A 13,152-nucleotide genomic window follows, 5' to 3' on the forward strand; every position below is an offset into this window, starting at 1 on the left:
CCACCAGACAGTTGATTACCTCCAAAAGGGCACCCCGGGTTGGTGGGCAACTGTTTAGTGTACGTCTACCAATTTCTAACTTCAAATTCTAATTTTAAAACAACAACATCAAATCTTCAAAATTTCCTATTTCCATAAATTTTACTAATCCTTTGAGAAAAACTATTTATCCCCAAATATACCCCAAAAAATCACCAAAAAATTTACAAAACAGCCCAAAGCGTAGCTATGTGAAATGAGCAGAGATATTTTTCACTGCTTGAAACGTGAAGGAGATATTTGCATTCAAACCATAATACCCAGCAAAAATATGGCCTTCATGTTAACCCCCGCTCTATAGAAAAACTCCCTTGTGATGAAGCGACCCCCACTGGCCTTGTCTCACGGGTTGGTTCTTCACATATGGTTAATCTCATTGCGTCCATGGAAAATTGCTATTTCTTTGTCTAGGACTCAGTTGTCTATCGAGAGCGAGAGCTTTTGAAGTTACAGAACATAAACTAACTCGTACTTCCAGGTTTAATACAGGTACCATAGAAAATGGTAGAAAATAGGGCTGGCACTTTCCCTAGGAGATACGTCCCACCCGTGGTGGGGACTGTCATATAAAATGGAAGGGGGTGCTCGTCATACCTTTTAGGGGTTAAAAAAGCGGTTTTGGTACCTCTTAGTGTTAAGCCTCAAAACGTCCCCAGCGGGAACTTTTGCGGTACGTTTTGGAGTATTGAGCCGAAAAAAAATATGACAGGAGATAATGTGTTGTTTTAGAACACTGAAACAGATTATAACCATTGGTTAGGTGTCTGTTCAGGGGCTAGCTGGAGCACTTTTAAAGCCCTGTAGGTTAATTTTAGGTTGCGCTAAAAATTTTTTTATCTGTTCGGTTATTCTAGGGGAACTTGAGTATTTTCGAATTTATTAAGGCTTTTTTGTCCGTTTCCCGAAAACCTAGGGACTTATCGCCTTTCCGAAAATGATAGCTGACCTTTTTTCGGTACCCAAAACGACATTTTTAACAATCCGGAAACAACAGACATTAAATTTCTCATATCACGAAAGTTCTAGGTGACAATTCTCTTAAGAAAATCACAGGGGATTAAGGGTCTTCCGAACAGATAATTTACCGAAACGATCCGTTGGGTGCCCCTGTCTGCCAGTGTTTGCTGAATCCTAGATTCTTAGTAAAGTTTATCCGCTCTTTGAGCTTGACGATGTGTTGATCATGAGGGGCGCCTTTGATGTGAAAATAATATCACTGTATAGCATTGGCGGTTATGTCGGGCTCCTGCGGCTATTGATAACAAAACAAGCGGCTCAGGACGGAGGTCGATACACAAGCACAAGCAACGAGAAGCGGCCTTTCGTAGAGTCAGATCAGGTTCATTTTTTACCAATATTTGTAATTCAAAAGAATCGGTTGCTGCGTGGCACAGTAAACAGTTCAAAAGTTGTAAATAGTAATAATTCAGTGCCAAATTAAAAACGATGTTTATAGTTGAAGTTTCAGGCCTAGCCCTTCCTCAGTGTTAAGTCACCTCTTCTAGCTGCCAGGGTTCTTCGGTGCATTCTTTTTGCATGCGAGAGGTACAAATGAATTCATGTTCACCACCATTCATAAACTGGTCTATATGAGAAAACCCCGAAATACTATGACTTTCCACCAAAAAAAAAAAAACCAAAACAACAACAATAACAAAACAGTAGCCCTCGGACAGATTTACGGAAGCCGATAAGGGTCACACGTTGTCGCTTCCCGCTTCCAAGCTGTCGTCTCCAAGTTGTTCAACGTGAACCTTTGTTTGGATTCAAAGGCGCTTTACCTTTAATTTGATCAAACGGCTCTCCGACACCGGGTTTTTGATGCGCGTCAAAGGGCGGTTGCTTGGCCCCTTTTACTTGACCGCCTCTGAGCCCGTAAAGATACAAAGCGGCACATCAAAGCGGCTACCATCGTGTTCATCCGGGACATCGGCGTTCCTCACATGTACAGCTTCCTCGTGAATCGCCATTTTGTTCGTGGGAGTTTGTGAGTAAGCTTCTTTTTTTCGTTCACGAAATTTTAAGTGACGAAAAATGTCTCGTGGCGGCACACGAGTTTACTTCGGAAGGCTTCCTAGAGATACAAGGGAGAGAGATCTAGAACGATTTGTCCGCGGATTTGGCAGAGTGCGCGAAGTTAGCATCAAACTTGGATATGGTTTTGTGGTAAGCTAACGAAGAAAATTGATTGCGAAACTTCCTGACTGTAGTCTCTTAACTAACTTTGTAATTCTTCGATCTTTGCCGTTGCTAAGGAATTCGAAGATCCAAGAGACGCTGATGACTGTGTTTATGACTTAAATGGAAGAGAACTTTTAGGGGAAAGGTAAGCTAATTGAAAGATCTTCAAAATTAAGCTTAATTTTAGCCACAGACACCGATGTTCTAGAACATAGTTTCACAGCTTATCCATGGCGCGATCATTAAACCAAATTCACATGTATCGATGTTAGCTTGATAAGCATTCTTCCGGAAATGCTGCCTTTAAAATAAACCTTCAGTATTACAACTCGAGTTCAAGTCACCATCGCTGCTTGAGAATTACCTGCATGCATACTGCTTATTTCAGTCTTAAAACGCAGTGTCAGTTACGAGAAAATGTTAGTTTCAGTTTGCTCACGTCTCGTTTAAGAAATCAAGATTGTATTAAAAATTAAAGCTTGCCAGAGTCTAACTTTAGTATTGCTTCGCTAGAGTGAAAGCACTGTCTTTTTCTCGTTCTTCAAGCGTGCGTTAAGGAAGACTGCTTTTCTGTCTGTCTTATTGTCGTAAGGAAACTTTCCGTTTGCGAAATAGACGAGATAAGCATAATTGTAATGGGATATCACTGTGTAAACTTACTGCTTCCTCAACAGCCTTTCAATCCTTTGTCCATTATCTTAAGTTTGCTTTTCCTAAATTGTTCAGAAAGAAAATTATTTGCCATTGAATTCTCATACACTGTAGTTTCTGAAGCATGTTGCTTACCCGTCAAGATGACATCCAAAGCTGTGATAAAGTCTATGTTTTGTAAAGGAAGGTGGGAAAATGGAGCTAGAAGGGAGTAAATGCCAGAGGTGGATTTGTTATGAATCAGGATAAGTTAACTACAGTGTGACGATTACGGTAGTAACTTAGTGTAGGCAGGAAATTTGCCAACTTCCAGGACATTTTGACAGGCCTGACTCAAAATTGCTTTCCTGCTCATAATATGTCTCATATATGTTATGCTCTGGCAACTACACATGTAGGGGTGTCATAATGTGGAGTTCATGAATTTGCTTTTCTTTAATCTCAGAGTTGTTGTTGAACATGCAAGAAATCCATCCAGAACCATGGACTACGGTTACCGAAGCCAACCCAGGTAAATTTAACTAACAAGTACTTGTAAATGAAATAACTGGAGGTTCGTGAGTTTCATCTAGGCTGAAAAACTTGCAGGGTCAGAGAAAATACCCTGTCACTGCAGAGGGATTATGGATTTGTACCATTTGTAAGAGTAGGTCCAGGTGCTCCAAAGCTGTGCTAGGCTTGACAATTTTCTTATGGTAACACTCACTGTCTGAGCTAGTGACTTCTGGAAGTTTTCATCCAAAATAATCGAGAATTTCCTAGAAGAGTGCCTTAGTACCAATTCCTATTGCTCACTGTTCTCTGGGCAGGGAAGTGAAACAATCTTCAGTGAATGAGCAGCCTTGCCATTTCGAATGCAAAAAACTCCTTAGTTACTGTCACATGTAATTCTCAGAATACTTATTAGCAGCATGAGACTGTCTTGAGCAGCATGAAGCTGTCACTGTATCAGGGAATATTAGGGACCTTAAGCACCGACGACGACGAGCCCAGAGGACGACGACCGGAAGTAAAATTTCCCCTTACTGCGCTACTGCGCATGCTAGACTCGTCGTCCACGTAAAGCTTAGGATGTCAAAACGTCAGGTTTCGCGTCCTGAGCGAACGTGAGTAAGTATTAATCTATTAAAGCTGTGTTTCAGGCAGAAAATGTATATCAAACTATTGAAATGAAAGTTGGTTATTTATTTAATCTCTTAGCTTTGTATCAACTAGATTTTACGGCGAGTTTGGTGTGAAAATCGTTGGTAATAACCTTATTTTTTCGGCGATTTGTTCGTTGTTGAATTTGCTTGTCAGCGAAACTAGGAAATTAAATGAATTCAGAAATTGAAAAATGACTCTGTATTTCATTTCTTCTGGTTCCTATCTACATGTAGGCTTTCGCTTATGTTTTTAGGATAGAATTTTATACCGTGAAGGTCGTTTTAGATTATATCGGGCGAAAATTCGGCATCATTCATCTCTTTGAGTGAAAACCTGTTATGTTCTTCGTATGAGAAATCGGGATTTTTCGACATCAATTCCTCACGTAGGACTGAAAATGTGTTGTCATCGATAGTACCGTTTTCGTAGCTCAAGAGAAACAGGTCTTGGAGCTCGCGAAAGGAAGACTTGACAAAATTTTTCGATGGTTTTAGGTCCATGTTTACAAGAACTCAGCTCTGTTTACATGTACTCGCACTTGGTTTTCACGGCGTGAACGACGTCCTCGACCCAGTCCTACAACAATTTTACTCGTCGTCGTCGTCCCATTCGTCATCGGTGCTTAAGGTCCCTATTGTTTACTTGACAGCATACAGCTATATTGTAAAGACAAAGTTGACTGAAGTTGCCCATGAAAACTGAATGGTTAAACTTGACAAAGGAGTGAAAGTTTTAACATGAAATTGCATTTAACTTGTTTTTAGCAGCAGTAGAACTCAGAGAAGAGGCCGCACACCCCCACTGAGAACAGAGCACAGGCTTGCTGTGGAAAATCTCTCTTCACGGATTAACTGGCAGGTTCGTTTTAGTTACCTGAATGTTTGGTTATTTGTTGTTGTGAATTTTTATGTCTGTTGAAGGGTCACAAGGCAGTGAGGTATTCAAAGTTTCTTGCTTATAAGACTGACATTTGATCTTGCTTTGGGGTTCAAAATTCTGAAGTGTTTTTTTCTTATTCATCTTGTTTTCAAGGATGACAATTATTATTCCCGAGAAATTTTTCTTTTAAAAGGCATTGTGTTTGTCTGCACCTTAGAAGTATAGAATCAAGTATATTCTTCAAATCAACTTTCACTCGTGTAGCAATATTGTAGTAAAAGCAAACTCGTTTCAATTGGTATGATGTGGTGTTATCATGATTTCTAAAAAAAATAACTTAATGATCACCACCTCTTGATCTATAGATGTCCAAACCTATCTATGCCATGTCCTAGCCAGTACGTCTGCCCTACTCCTAATCAGTCGGTCACTCAGTCAGACGGCATTTTGAGCTTGATCCAGGAGTGCACTATCTGACCTTGATTGACATTTGCTACCCAACCAACCGTAGCAGCAAGTGCCAAGATGTTTGCGTACCATGCCATGTTAAATTTCCATTCCGAACCTTGCCTCAACAAACAGACATTCAGGGCTTAAGTTAGTACTATTGTGGCTGTCCGACCGTCGTGTGAGTTCTCTCTCACCTGAGCTTAGTCTAACAGTTGGCCACCACTGCACGTCAGCCACATTCCGTTTCCATTTTGTAAAGTATGATTCTCTAAATTGATGCAAAAGACTATTGGACAGGTAAGTATCACGGTTTCGAGATTGGTGATCCATTGATGGCAACTGAAGAAAGTAATTTGCGAATTTAAAATGTAGGATTTGTAGGCTTAGTAATAACCAAAGAACTCCTCATGAGATAGGGTTCAGCATTGTCAAAGTTACAAGACTTGATTATTCGGACCATAGTTTCTAAAGCAATCCTGCAATGTTATCTTTCACAGAGTAGTTTTATTAGTGAGGGATAGTCTCACAGATGAGGCAGCCCTTGTAGATGGAACAATACCGATACAGAATTGCTGAGAACAACATTGTGATTAGGCAGTTAGATTTTACTGGGCACTAACACGAAGGGTGAACCTTGCCGTAGTGGTTTGCTGTCTTCCTAACTACTGTAGTTTATACAGTGGTTTGAAGGAATACATGAAGTGAAGGTGAAGTTTCTTTCAGGATTTGAAGGAGTATATTTCGAAAGCAGGAGAAGTCACATTTGCAGATGCTCACAAGAGAAGGCAGGGAGAAGGGTGTGTATTTTTATTGTGCTGTCTGTGTGGCTGTGTACATATTGTTCTGTTGAACACGGCTGTAGCCAGAAGAAATTTATGACCAAGGCAATGTCTATGGTTAAATTCTCTTCCTAGGATTTAGAGTGTTTATGATGACTATAAAAAACAACAACAACAACAACAACAAGAAAAGAAATAACTGAGGCCTCAGTATGTCTGTTTCTAGCTATGGCCCTGTTGAAAAAAGTCCAGGGATGCAGCTTCTTAAAAAAAACTACCATTTGTGAAATACTAGTACAAGTACAAGTACAAGCATGTCTGTGCCCACAATTCAGCAATTTTGGGTTATTTTCAATACATTTTCATACTTTACCAATGCATTCAAACTCAGGAATGACAGAAATGATTTTGATTGTGCTAACAAATCAAGTTGAATATTCAGTTGAATACGGCTTGCATTATTTTTTAAATATCGTTGTTGTCATACTTCCAGTAGTTAACTATTGTGTATCTTTGCTTAGAGTTGTGGAGTTCGCTAGCAAGGAAGACATGAAGGCAGCTTTGAAAAAACTTGATGATACAGAATTGAATGGCAAGCGTATCCGTCTCAAAATAGTAAGGCCTTAATTCTGATACACAAAGTAACAATATTATTTGTCATGTAGTTAAACAATAAAACTGTTTCCTGTCTAAAGTCTGCTCCAGGAAACATTGCTCAAGATTCCTGGGAAAAAAATTAACTGTTTTCTTGGAGACCAGTCTTAAAGTGTTCAATATGGAAGTGTTCCTAAACTTCTACCCTCATTCTGTTCTAACTCGGTACAAAACACTCAATTTCTGGCGTGAACCAAACTGTACAGAGGAACATGGTAGACCTTTGATGATCATGTACATGTAGCTTTAATAGGAAGGTAAGAAGTTTCAGTCAACTATTACAGCAGCTTTAAGTAATTTTCCTTTGTTAATTGGGCAGTAGTTTTATTATTGTTTTCTCTTTTAACTAGGAAAAGGTCAGAACGTCATGAAGATCGTGCAACTGCAATCAGTCAATTGTTACAGCAGCTGTTCGTAATTTTCCTTTGTTAATTAGGCAGTAGTTTTATTGTTTTCTCTTTTATACTAGGAAAAGGTCAGAACGTCACGACGATCACGCAGCCGCAGTCGATCTCGCTCTCCAAAACGAAAAAAGAGGTATAGTATGATTGTCCAAATGGGTGTTTTGAGACCTGAAAGAGTAATATAGCAATAGTTGCCACATTTTTTGTTAACTCTTGTAAATCCTCAAGAACTTTACCTTGCTGAACAATAGGAAAACAGTTGATCATTTGAGCAATGTTGCTTAGCAACCATGTGGGGTTCAGTTATTCCATCTGCTTACGATAGTCTCCTTCCTCTAGCTAAGATTGAGCACCCAAATAGTGTGGAGATTTCCGGGATCTTGAACTTTTCAATGAAATAAAAATAAGTTTTTCCTGATTGTAACAGAAGTCATTCACGTTCACGCAGCCACTCCAAGTCACGTTCCAAATCTCCAAAGAAGCGCCACCATTCCTCATCTCGTTCACGGTCACGCTCCAAGTCACGCAAGTCTAAATCACGCTCACAGTCCAAAGAAAAAGAGCGATCAAGATCAAAGTCTGCTGAGGAAGAGGACAAGGAATCTCCTGCAAAGAGTCCAGAAAAGGAAGAACAGGAGGAGGAAGCTGAAGGAGATGCTGAAGCTGACGGTGAGGAGAAGGAAGACAGTCCAGAGGCAGTTAATGGGGATGAAGAAAACGGTGATGCTGAACAAGAATTGGAGGTGGAGGATGAAGTTGAAGAGGACTAAATGACATTTTTCTTCTTATAACAATAACATTTAAGCCTGCAGTTTTATGTAGAAAGAAAGGCAGTTTGGTCCCCATTTGCATAATATTTTACATGTGAAATGTTTTTGACTATAATTAGTGCTAACATTGACACAGTTGAATGACACAGTTGAATGTTTGCAGCGTGTTTATAGAAAGTATCCATGTACTAGAGAACTGTCTTTTTATCAAGTGAACTTTCTTCAAAATATTGTATTATCTGTTGTACAATGTGCATGTATGTGAAGTGCGTTTTTTTCGGTAAGAGAAACCACTAGTGACATATTCTTTTGTGATGTCAAGAGCCACAAGTTTGTAGTGTGTGAAAATAAGTGTGATTAATAACCATTGAGTAATATGCCATAAGAGTGAGGAGTTCCGATCTTCTTGGTTTATTTGGAGCTTTTTCATAATGCTTACTTTCAGCCCTTTCCACACAACCTGTTTAACAGGATCCAAAGCTTGCTCCCCTGTGTCTTACATAACCATGTTTGTAAATATCTTAATGTTGTATGGCTGTTTCCCCATTTCTATCTTTCTTCCACTGTTGTTGTTGAATTCTTTAGCTTTTCATTAGGATTTCACCGTAACTCACAACAAACTTGCCAAATGAAGTTTCCCAGAGGTCCCTACGTCAACTTTATTGATGACTATGTAAAAATGTAGCTTAGTGATAGGTCTCCCGAGTATCTGCTCATCTGTGAAACATCACACCCAACACAAGGTAGATTACAGGGTATAGATGAATGGAATTTATGCGCATTTGTATTCAGGATTATTTAGTTTTGAATGTTTTACTTTTCATTTGTACATCAATATTGTAACAGTGATGTCAAAATTTGTAGAGCTCCCATATTCCCTTGGAATTAAAGAGATGTTCTTATATCTTTGTTAATGTGATTAATCTGGGGGTCCATACAGGATTTTAGAGCAGGGATCGAGATACGGACCACCGATGGCAGTCCCTTCAGGGGTCTCCGGAGCATCCTTTCCCGAAAAATTTTTAAAATTGTGGTCCTCAGAAATGGGATTACCGGCATTTTGAGGCCAAGTCAGCGTGTTATAAGGTTCTCTTGTTTTAATTTAGGGGGTTCGAGATCTGCCTCAGTTTAAAGGAGAAAGTCGCTCTAAAGAAACTTACTCTTTTTATCTCCGCCTGTAGCAAGTAAACATTCAGCTATTCCACTCACCGAAGTTTCAGCCTCTGAAGTGCCCGCTATCCTGAAGAAATTCGTCTCGAAAGAAGCGACTTCGGAGGCGCCCCTTTATAAACTGTCTTGGCAGTCAGGCCGTGGTTATGTGACGTCATTCCGTCTGAATCGAAATTGGCGGGAAGGAGGAAAACCTGCAACTGACTTGGCATCCTTCCCAAGTTCAGAGAAATCTATTTTTTTCAAGCGATTATCCTCTTCACTATCTTCAATGCTGTCATTTCGGAGTTTGGAGCATGTTTGGTTCAGAATAATATAGTTTCGGAAGCCATTTGGACAAAATCTCTCGGACGGAATGACGTCATGAAAATGCGGCCTGGCTTTTGAGTACTGTTCAAAAGTGGCGGCTTCTTTGGAGACGAATCTCATAAGGAAAACCTGCACTATAGAGGCTGAAACTTCGGTGAGTGGCTAAACTTAGTGCAAGGATTTTATTAGCGTTGGCAAAAAATATACGAGTGACTTTCTCCTTTAAAAAGATTTTCTGCACTTTGGACAATTTAGATTTTATACCCGGAGAGCTGGTGTTATTTTCTCCGGTAGAAAAATTGTTATCCATCATGATGGGGGCATTGGGGTATATTAGAAACCGCAAAACCGAAGAAAAGATTCATCCAAAACCGCAAAACCGCAAAAAAATTCGCCTAAAACCGTCAAAAACCGATACAATGGTGTAAGTGGGGCATGCAGATCAAACTACACTAACACTGACTTTATCAAAGTATTTGTGAATGTCATGGACTTGTCTGAAACCTTCGTATCTTTTAGCTTCTCTCTTCCCTTTTCACTTTCCCTCTAAACGTGTTTTTCTTTTGAAAATTCTCGCCACCTTTCCCCTCCTCGTAAAAAGAAACGTAACACAATCTACAATGGCTTCTTCCGTTGCTGGCGCGGGAGGTACGTTGGAAACTGACCAAATGGTCGCCCTTGGTCTGGGAGGTCAAATTCTCGGGCGTCATTCGAGACGCGTGATCCCCTATCGTGACAGTTAGTTTGTCACGTATTCCTCTCAATAAGTTTGGCGATTTGCGGCTATTCAAATCGAAGAGAAACCGGAATCCGAATAGGACAAAATAGGAAACACCAAAAACCACATCGGATACCAAAACCGGAAAACCGCTAGTATTTTTTACGAAAACCGAAAACCAGATGCTAAAAAACGCAAAATCCACAAACCGCAATGAACCCCAAAACCGAAAAACCGAAGTCTTTTGGCACAAAAACCGAAAAACCGATCTAAAAAATAGCCAAAACCACAAAACCGAAAATCCCAATCCCCCCTCCATCATCTGTTCTTTTGGAAAACATTATTTACTTACTTTTGTGGATTATAGTGAACGTTTTGTTTTTTTACTTTTCTATATCGGACATTTTTCCTATAAGAACTGCGTACCTTTCGTTATATCCATACGTAGCGCACACCTTTTATCAGTCCATTAGGAGAAAAGAAAGCATTCATATGAGCGTGGCTTTTCAACAGGTTTGCTTGTGATGATCTTTTTCTTTTTTCTGGGCCCAGGTGTCTGAGGTGTGAAGGCGGTCTTGATGTAACCTGCGTGAATTGGATGTAGGGTGAAACTTGTCGGGTGCTCGATGGGACTCCTTGAAATGGTCAATAGGGGGGCTCCGCCCGAGAGGGGTCCTTTTCCCGGCTGAAGGCATATAAGTGGGTACAGGGTTTCACCACTAACTACAGAAAAGGGTAGAAAACCGGTCATTTAGGTATGTAAAAAAAGCATTTTGAAAGATCTCGTAAGGCCTTTTTGGGTTTAAAATTAACGATTTGGATATTTTTTAGGGTAGACATTTTCTGGTGGACCTTTTAGAGTAGAAAGATTTCTGCAGGACTTTTTTAGGGTGGGTATTGTAGGTATGTGAAGGGGTTAACATCCTCTATGGTAGGTATACGTAAGGGCTACCTTTTTTGTCTAAAAATGTTCTATAAAAGGGTATAAGTTTGGACTTCGCGAAGGAACCTCCCCGTATCAAACTCCTACGGGTAAGTTGATAAGGAATAGCCGGACGAGGGAGAACTTATCTAAGGAAAAAATAAGGGGAGGGGGGTTTGGGACCAGAATATTTTTGTTCGCAAGTAGACAGATAAGGTTATAACTGAGTGGGCTTAAAAACGGGTGAGCTACTTATCATGACTTATCGAGATTTAACGAAGTCAGGTAGCGCAGGTATAATAATTCATGTCGTGAAACGGAAATATAGTTTTAGCTTTCCGTGACGACCGTGAACTTTTAGTTGTGGTCATCGCCATTAACGGATAAACGATAATATTTTTAAAAGGGGAGCATGGACAATTACTAAAAAAATATCCATACACAAGAAAGTGACAAAATATAATGCAAAACGAGTCACGCCAAAAAACAAACAAGACAAAACAAAACAAACCAAGCCAAAACAAACGGAACAAGATTCTGGTACAACCTGACGGTGAAAACCAAAAATTCTTGCTGAGAAAAGTTGCCCCAGCCAAACCCCTGCCCCTTCTCCTTACTAAGAAATATAATGGCCCTTTCCTGATAAAATGAAAGTTAGTAATTTATTACTGAAAGTCAAAGTTATTACTGTGATGACACGTGAAATGGAACTTTTATTTTCGGTGTGGTGCCAGAATTAACCCTCCTAATCCCTCACCCATCTCCACCCATTACCTCTGCACCCTTCAAGAAGTATTAAAAAGAAAGTAACCCGGGTTAATTCTGTCAGTGGAATTTGGCAACTGTCCAAACTTCCCAAGTATTTGTAATATCTTTACATGGTCTGCGATAAAGTTAATTGATGTACAAGTGACGTACAGTCACTGAAGATAGCACAGTTTTACGTGATGACGCAATGGCAACAACTCGTCATGTATATACCAGCGCCACACTTCGATTCTTTCCACTGGAAGAGTTTATGCAGGGATGCTTGCAAAGTGTAGTTAAAAATACCTTTCCGTGTCACTACATACGGAGAACAGATCTTCTAAAACCATTCCATTTCTTACTGGAGGAGATAAGAAAATGAAACTTAAGAGTCGGATGTTTTTTTTTTTGTTTGGAAAAACAAAAACGACACACGCTCAAGGTCACAGATCAACTGTTTTAGGTCACAAATGCTTCGAATTTTTATTGAGGCTCAGGAACGAATTTTATTGAAACTTAATTCCTACGCGGAAAAAAGAACAGTTTCACTGGGTAATATGTTTTTGTTCAAAACAGTTTAGGATTTTATTTTTCAGTGCCGTTTTCATCAGTAAACTTAGTCATCAAAATCAAGAGAAAATAAGTCTAAAAAAGCGCGAATATTTAAGCAGCAAAGCTCTTTTGATCAAAAATTTTCATCAGTGAATCATGGCGTTAACTCGAGCGTAATGACAGGGGTTAAATGATGAACTAATATTTGGCATTATTTCCGGTACCGTTGTATAAAAGGTCTGAAAGATGACATCATCGCTGTGAAATCCAAGTCACTCAGAATACATTCCTCTTCGCGGTTTGGTCCGTTTAATTTGGGGTGTTCTTCCGACAAGCAAGCTTCTTTTCGGTTAAAGATCTTTGAAGATAAGTCGAGCTTAACCTCACCCATCCAGAATTGGCTCCCGATCTCTTTCCCGCTGATATCATCTGGAAAGTAAACATCAAGAAACCAAACAATGTAACTCACTTCACTTTATCTGCATTTGGAAATATTTTCTGTCTTGGGGGCATGAAATAATAATCGTTTTAATTGTCTTTTATGCATGATCGGCTCGGGTCGTGCCACCCTTTGTACAAACTTTGATTTGAATAATCTGTAATAATCAGTATTGTTCTGAAAGAAAATAGAAAGTTCAAATGAAGGCGTGCGACTTCTGGATTGTCTGATTTCAAATTATATTTTCACCGCATGGAACGCAAGAAAGCGCGTTTTTGAATATCTGCTCTCAGGAAACCTCCGACAAGTTCTTACTGACCAATTGATTCTTTACTCACCATG

The 13,152-nt window shown here is 39.7% G+C and overlaps 1 protein-coding gene across 3 annotated transcripts; it reads left to right on the forward strand.

The window, feature by feature from the left end:
* The first annotated feature begins 1,965 nt into the window (after window positions 1-1,965).
* LOC110060825 (serine/arginine-rich splicing factor 5-like) lies at window positions 1,966-8,857 on the forward strand. Of its 3 annotated transcripts, none has more exons than XM_089282628.1 (8): window positions 1,966-2,205; window positions 2,295-2,365; window positions 3,317-3,382; window positions 4,782-4,875; window positions 6,070-6,143; window positions 6,647-6,740; window positions 7,249-7,316; window positions 7,611-8,857. In XM_089282628.1, the coding sequence occupies exons 1-8, from the start codon at window positions 2,074-2,076 to the stop codon at window positions 7,951-7,953; spliced, it is 942 nt and encodes a 313-aa protein (XP_089138754.1). In that variant the 5' UTR covers window positions 1,966-2,073; the 3' UTR covers window positions 7,954-8,857. The 3 variants fall into 3 exon arrangements, with proteins under 3 accessions (XP_089138754.1, XP_089138756.1, XP_089138755.1); XM_089282630.1 differs by having other exon boundaries at window positions 7,632-8,857; XM_089282629.1 differs by having other exon boundaries at window positions 4,785-4,875.
* Window positions 8,858-13,152: the final 4,295 nt, after the last annotated feature.

Source organism: Orbicella faveolata, unplaced genomic scaffold (assembly GCF_042242905.1).
Source record: "Orbicella faveolata isolate gen_17 unplaced genomic scaffold, um_ofav_v1 contig_12, whole genome shotgun sequence".
NCBI lineage: Eukaryota > Metazoa > Cnidaria > Anthozoa > Scleractinia > Merulinidae > Orbicella > Orbicella faveolata.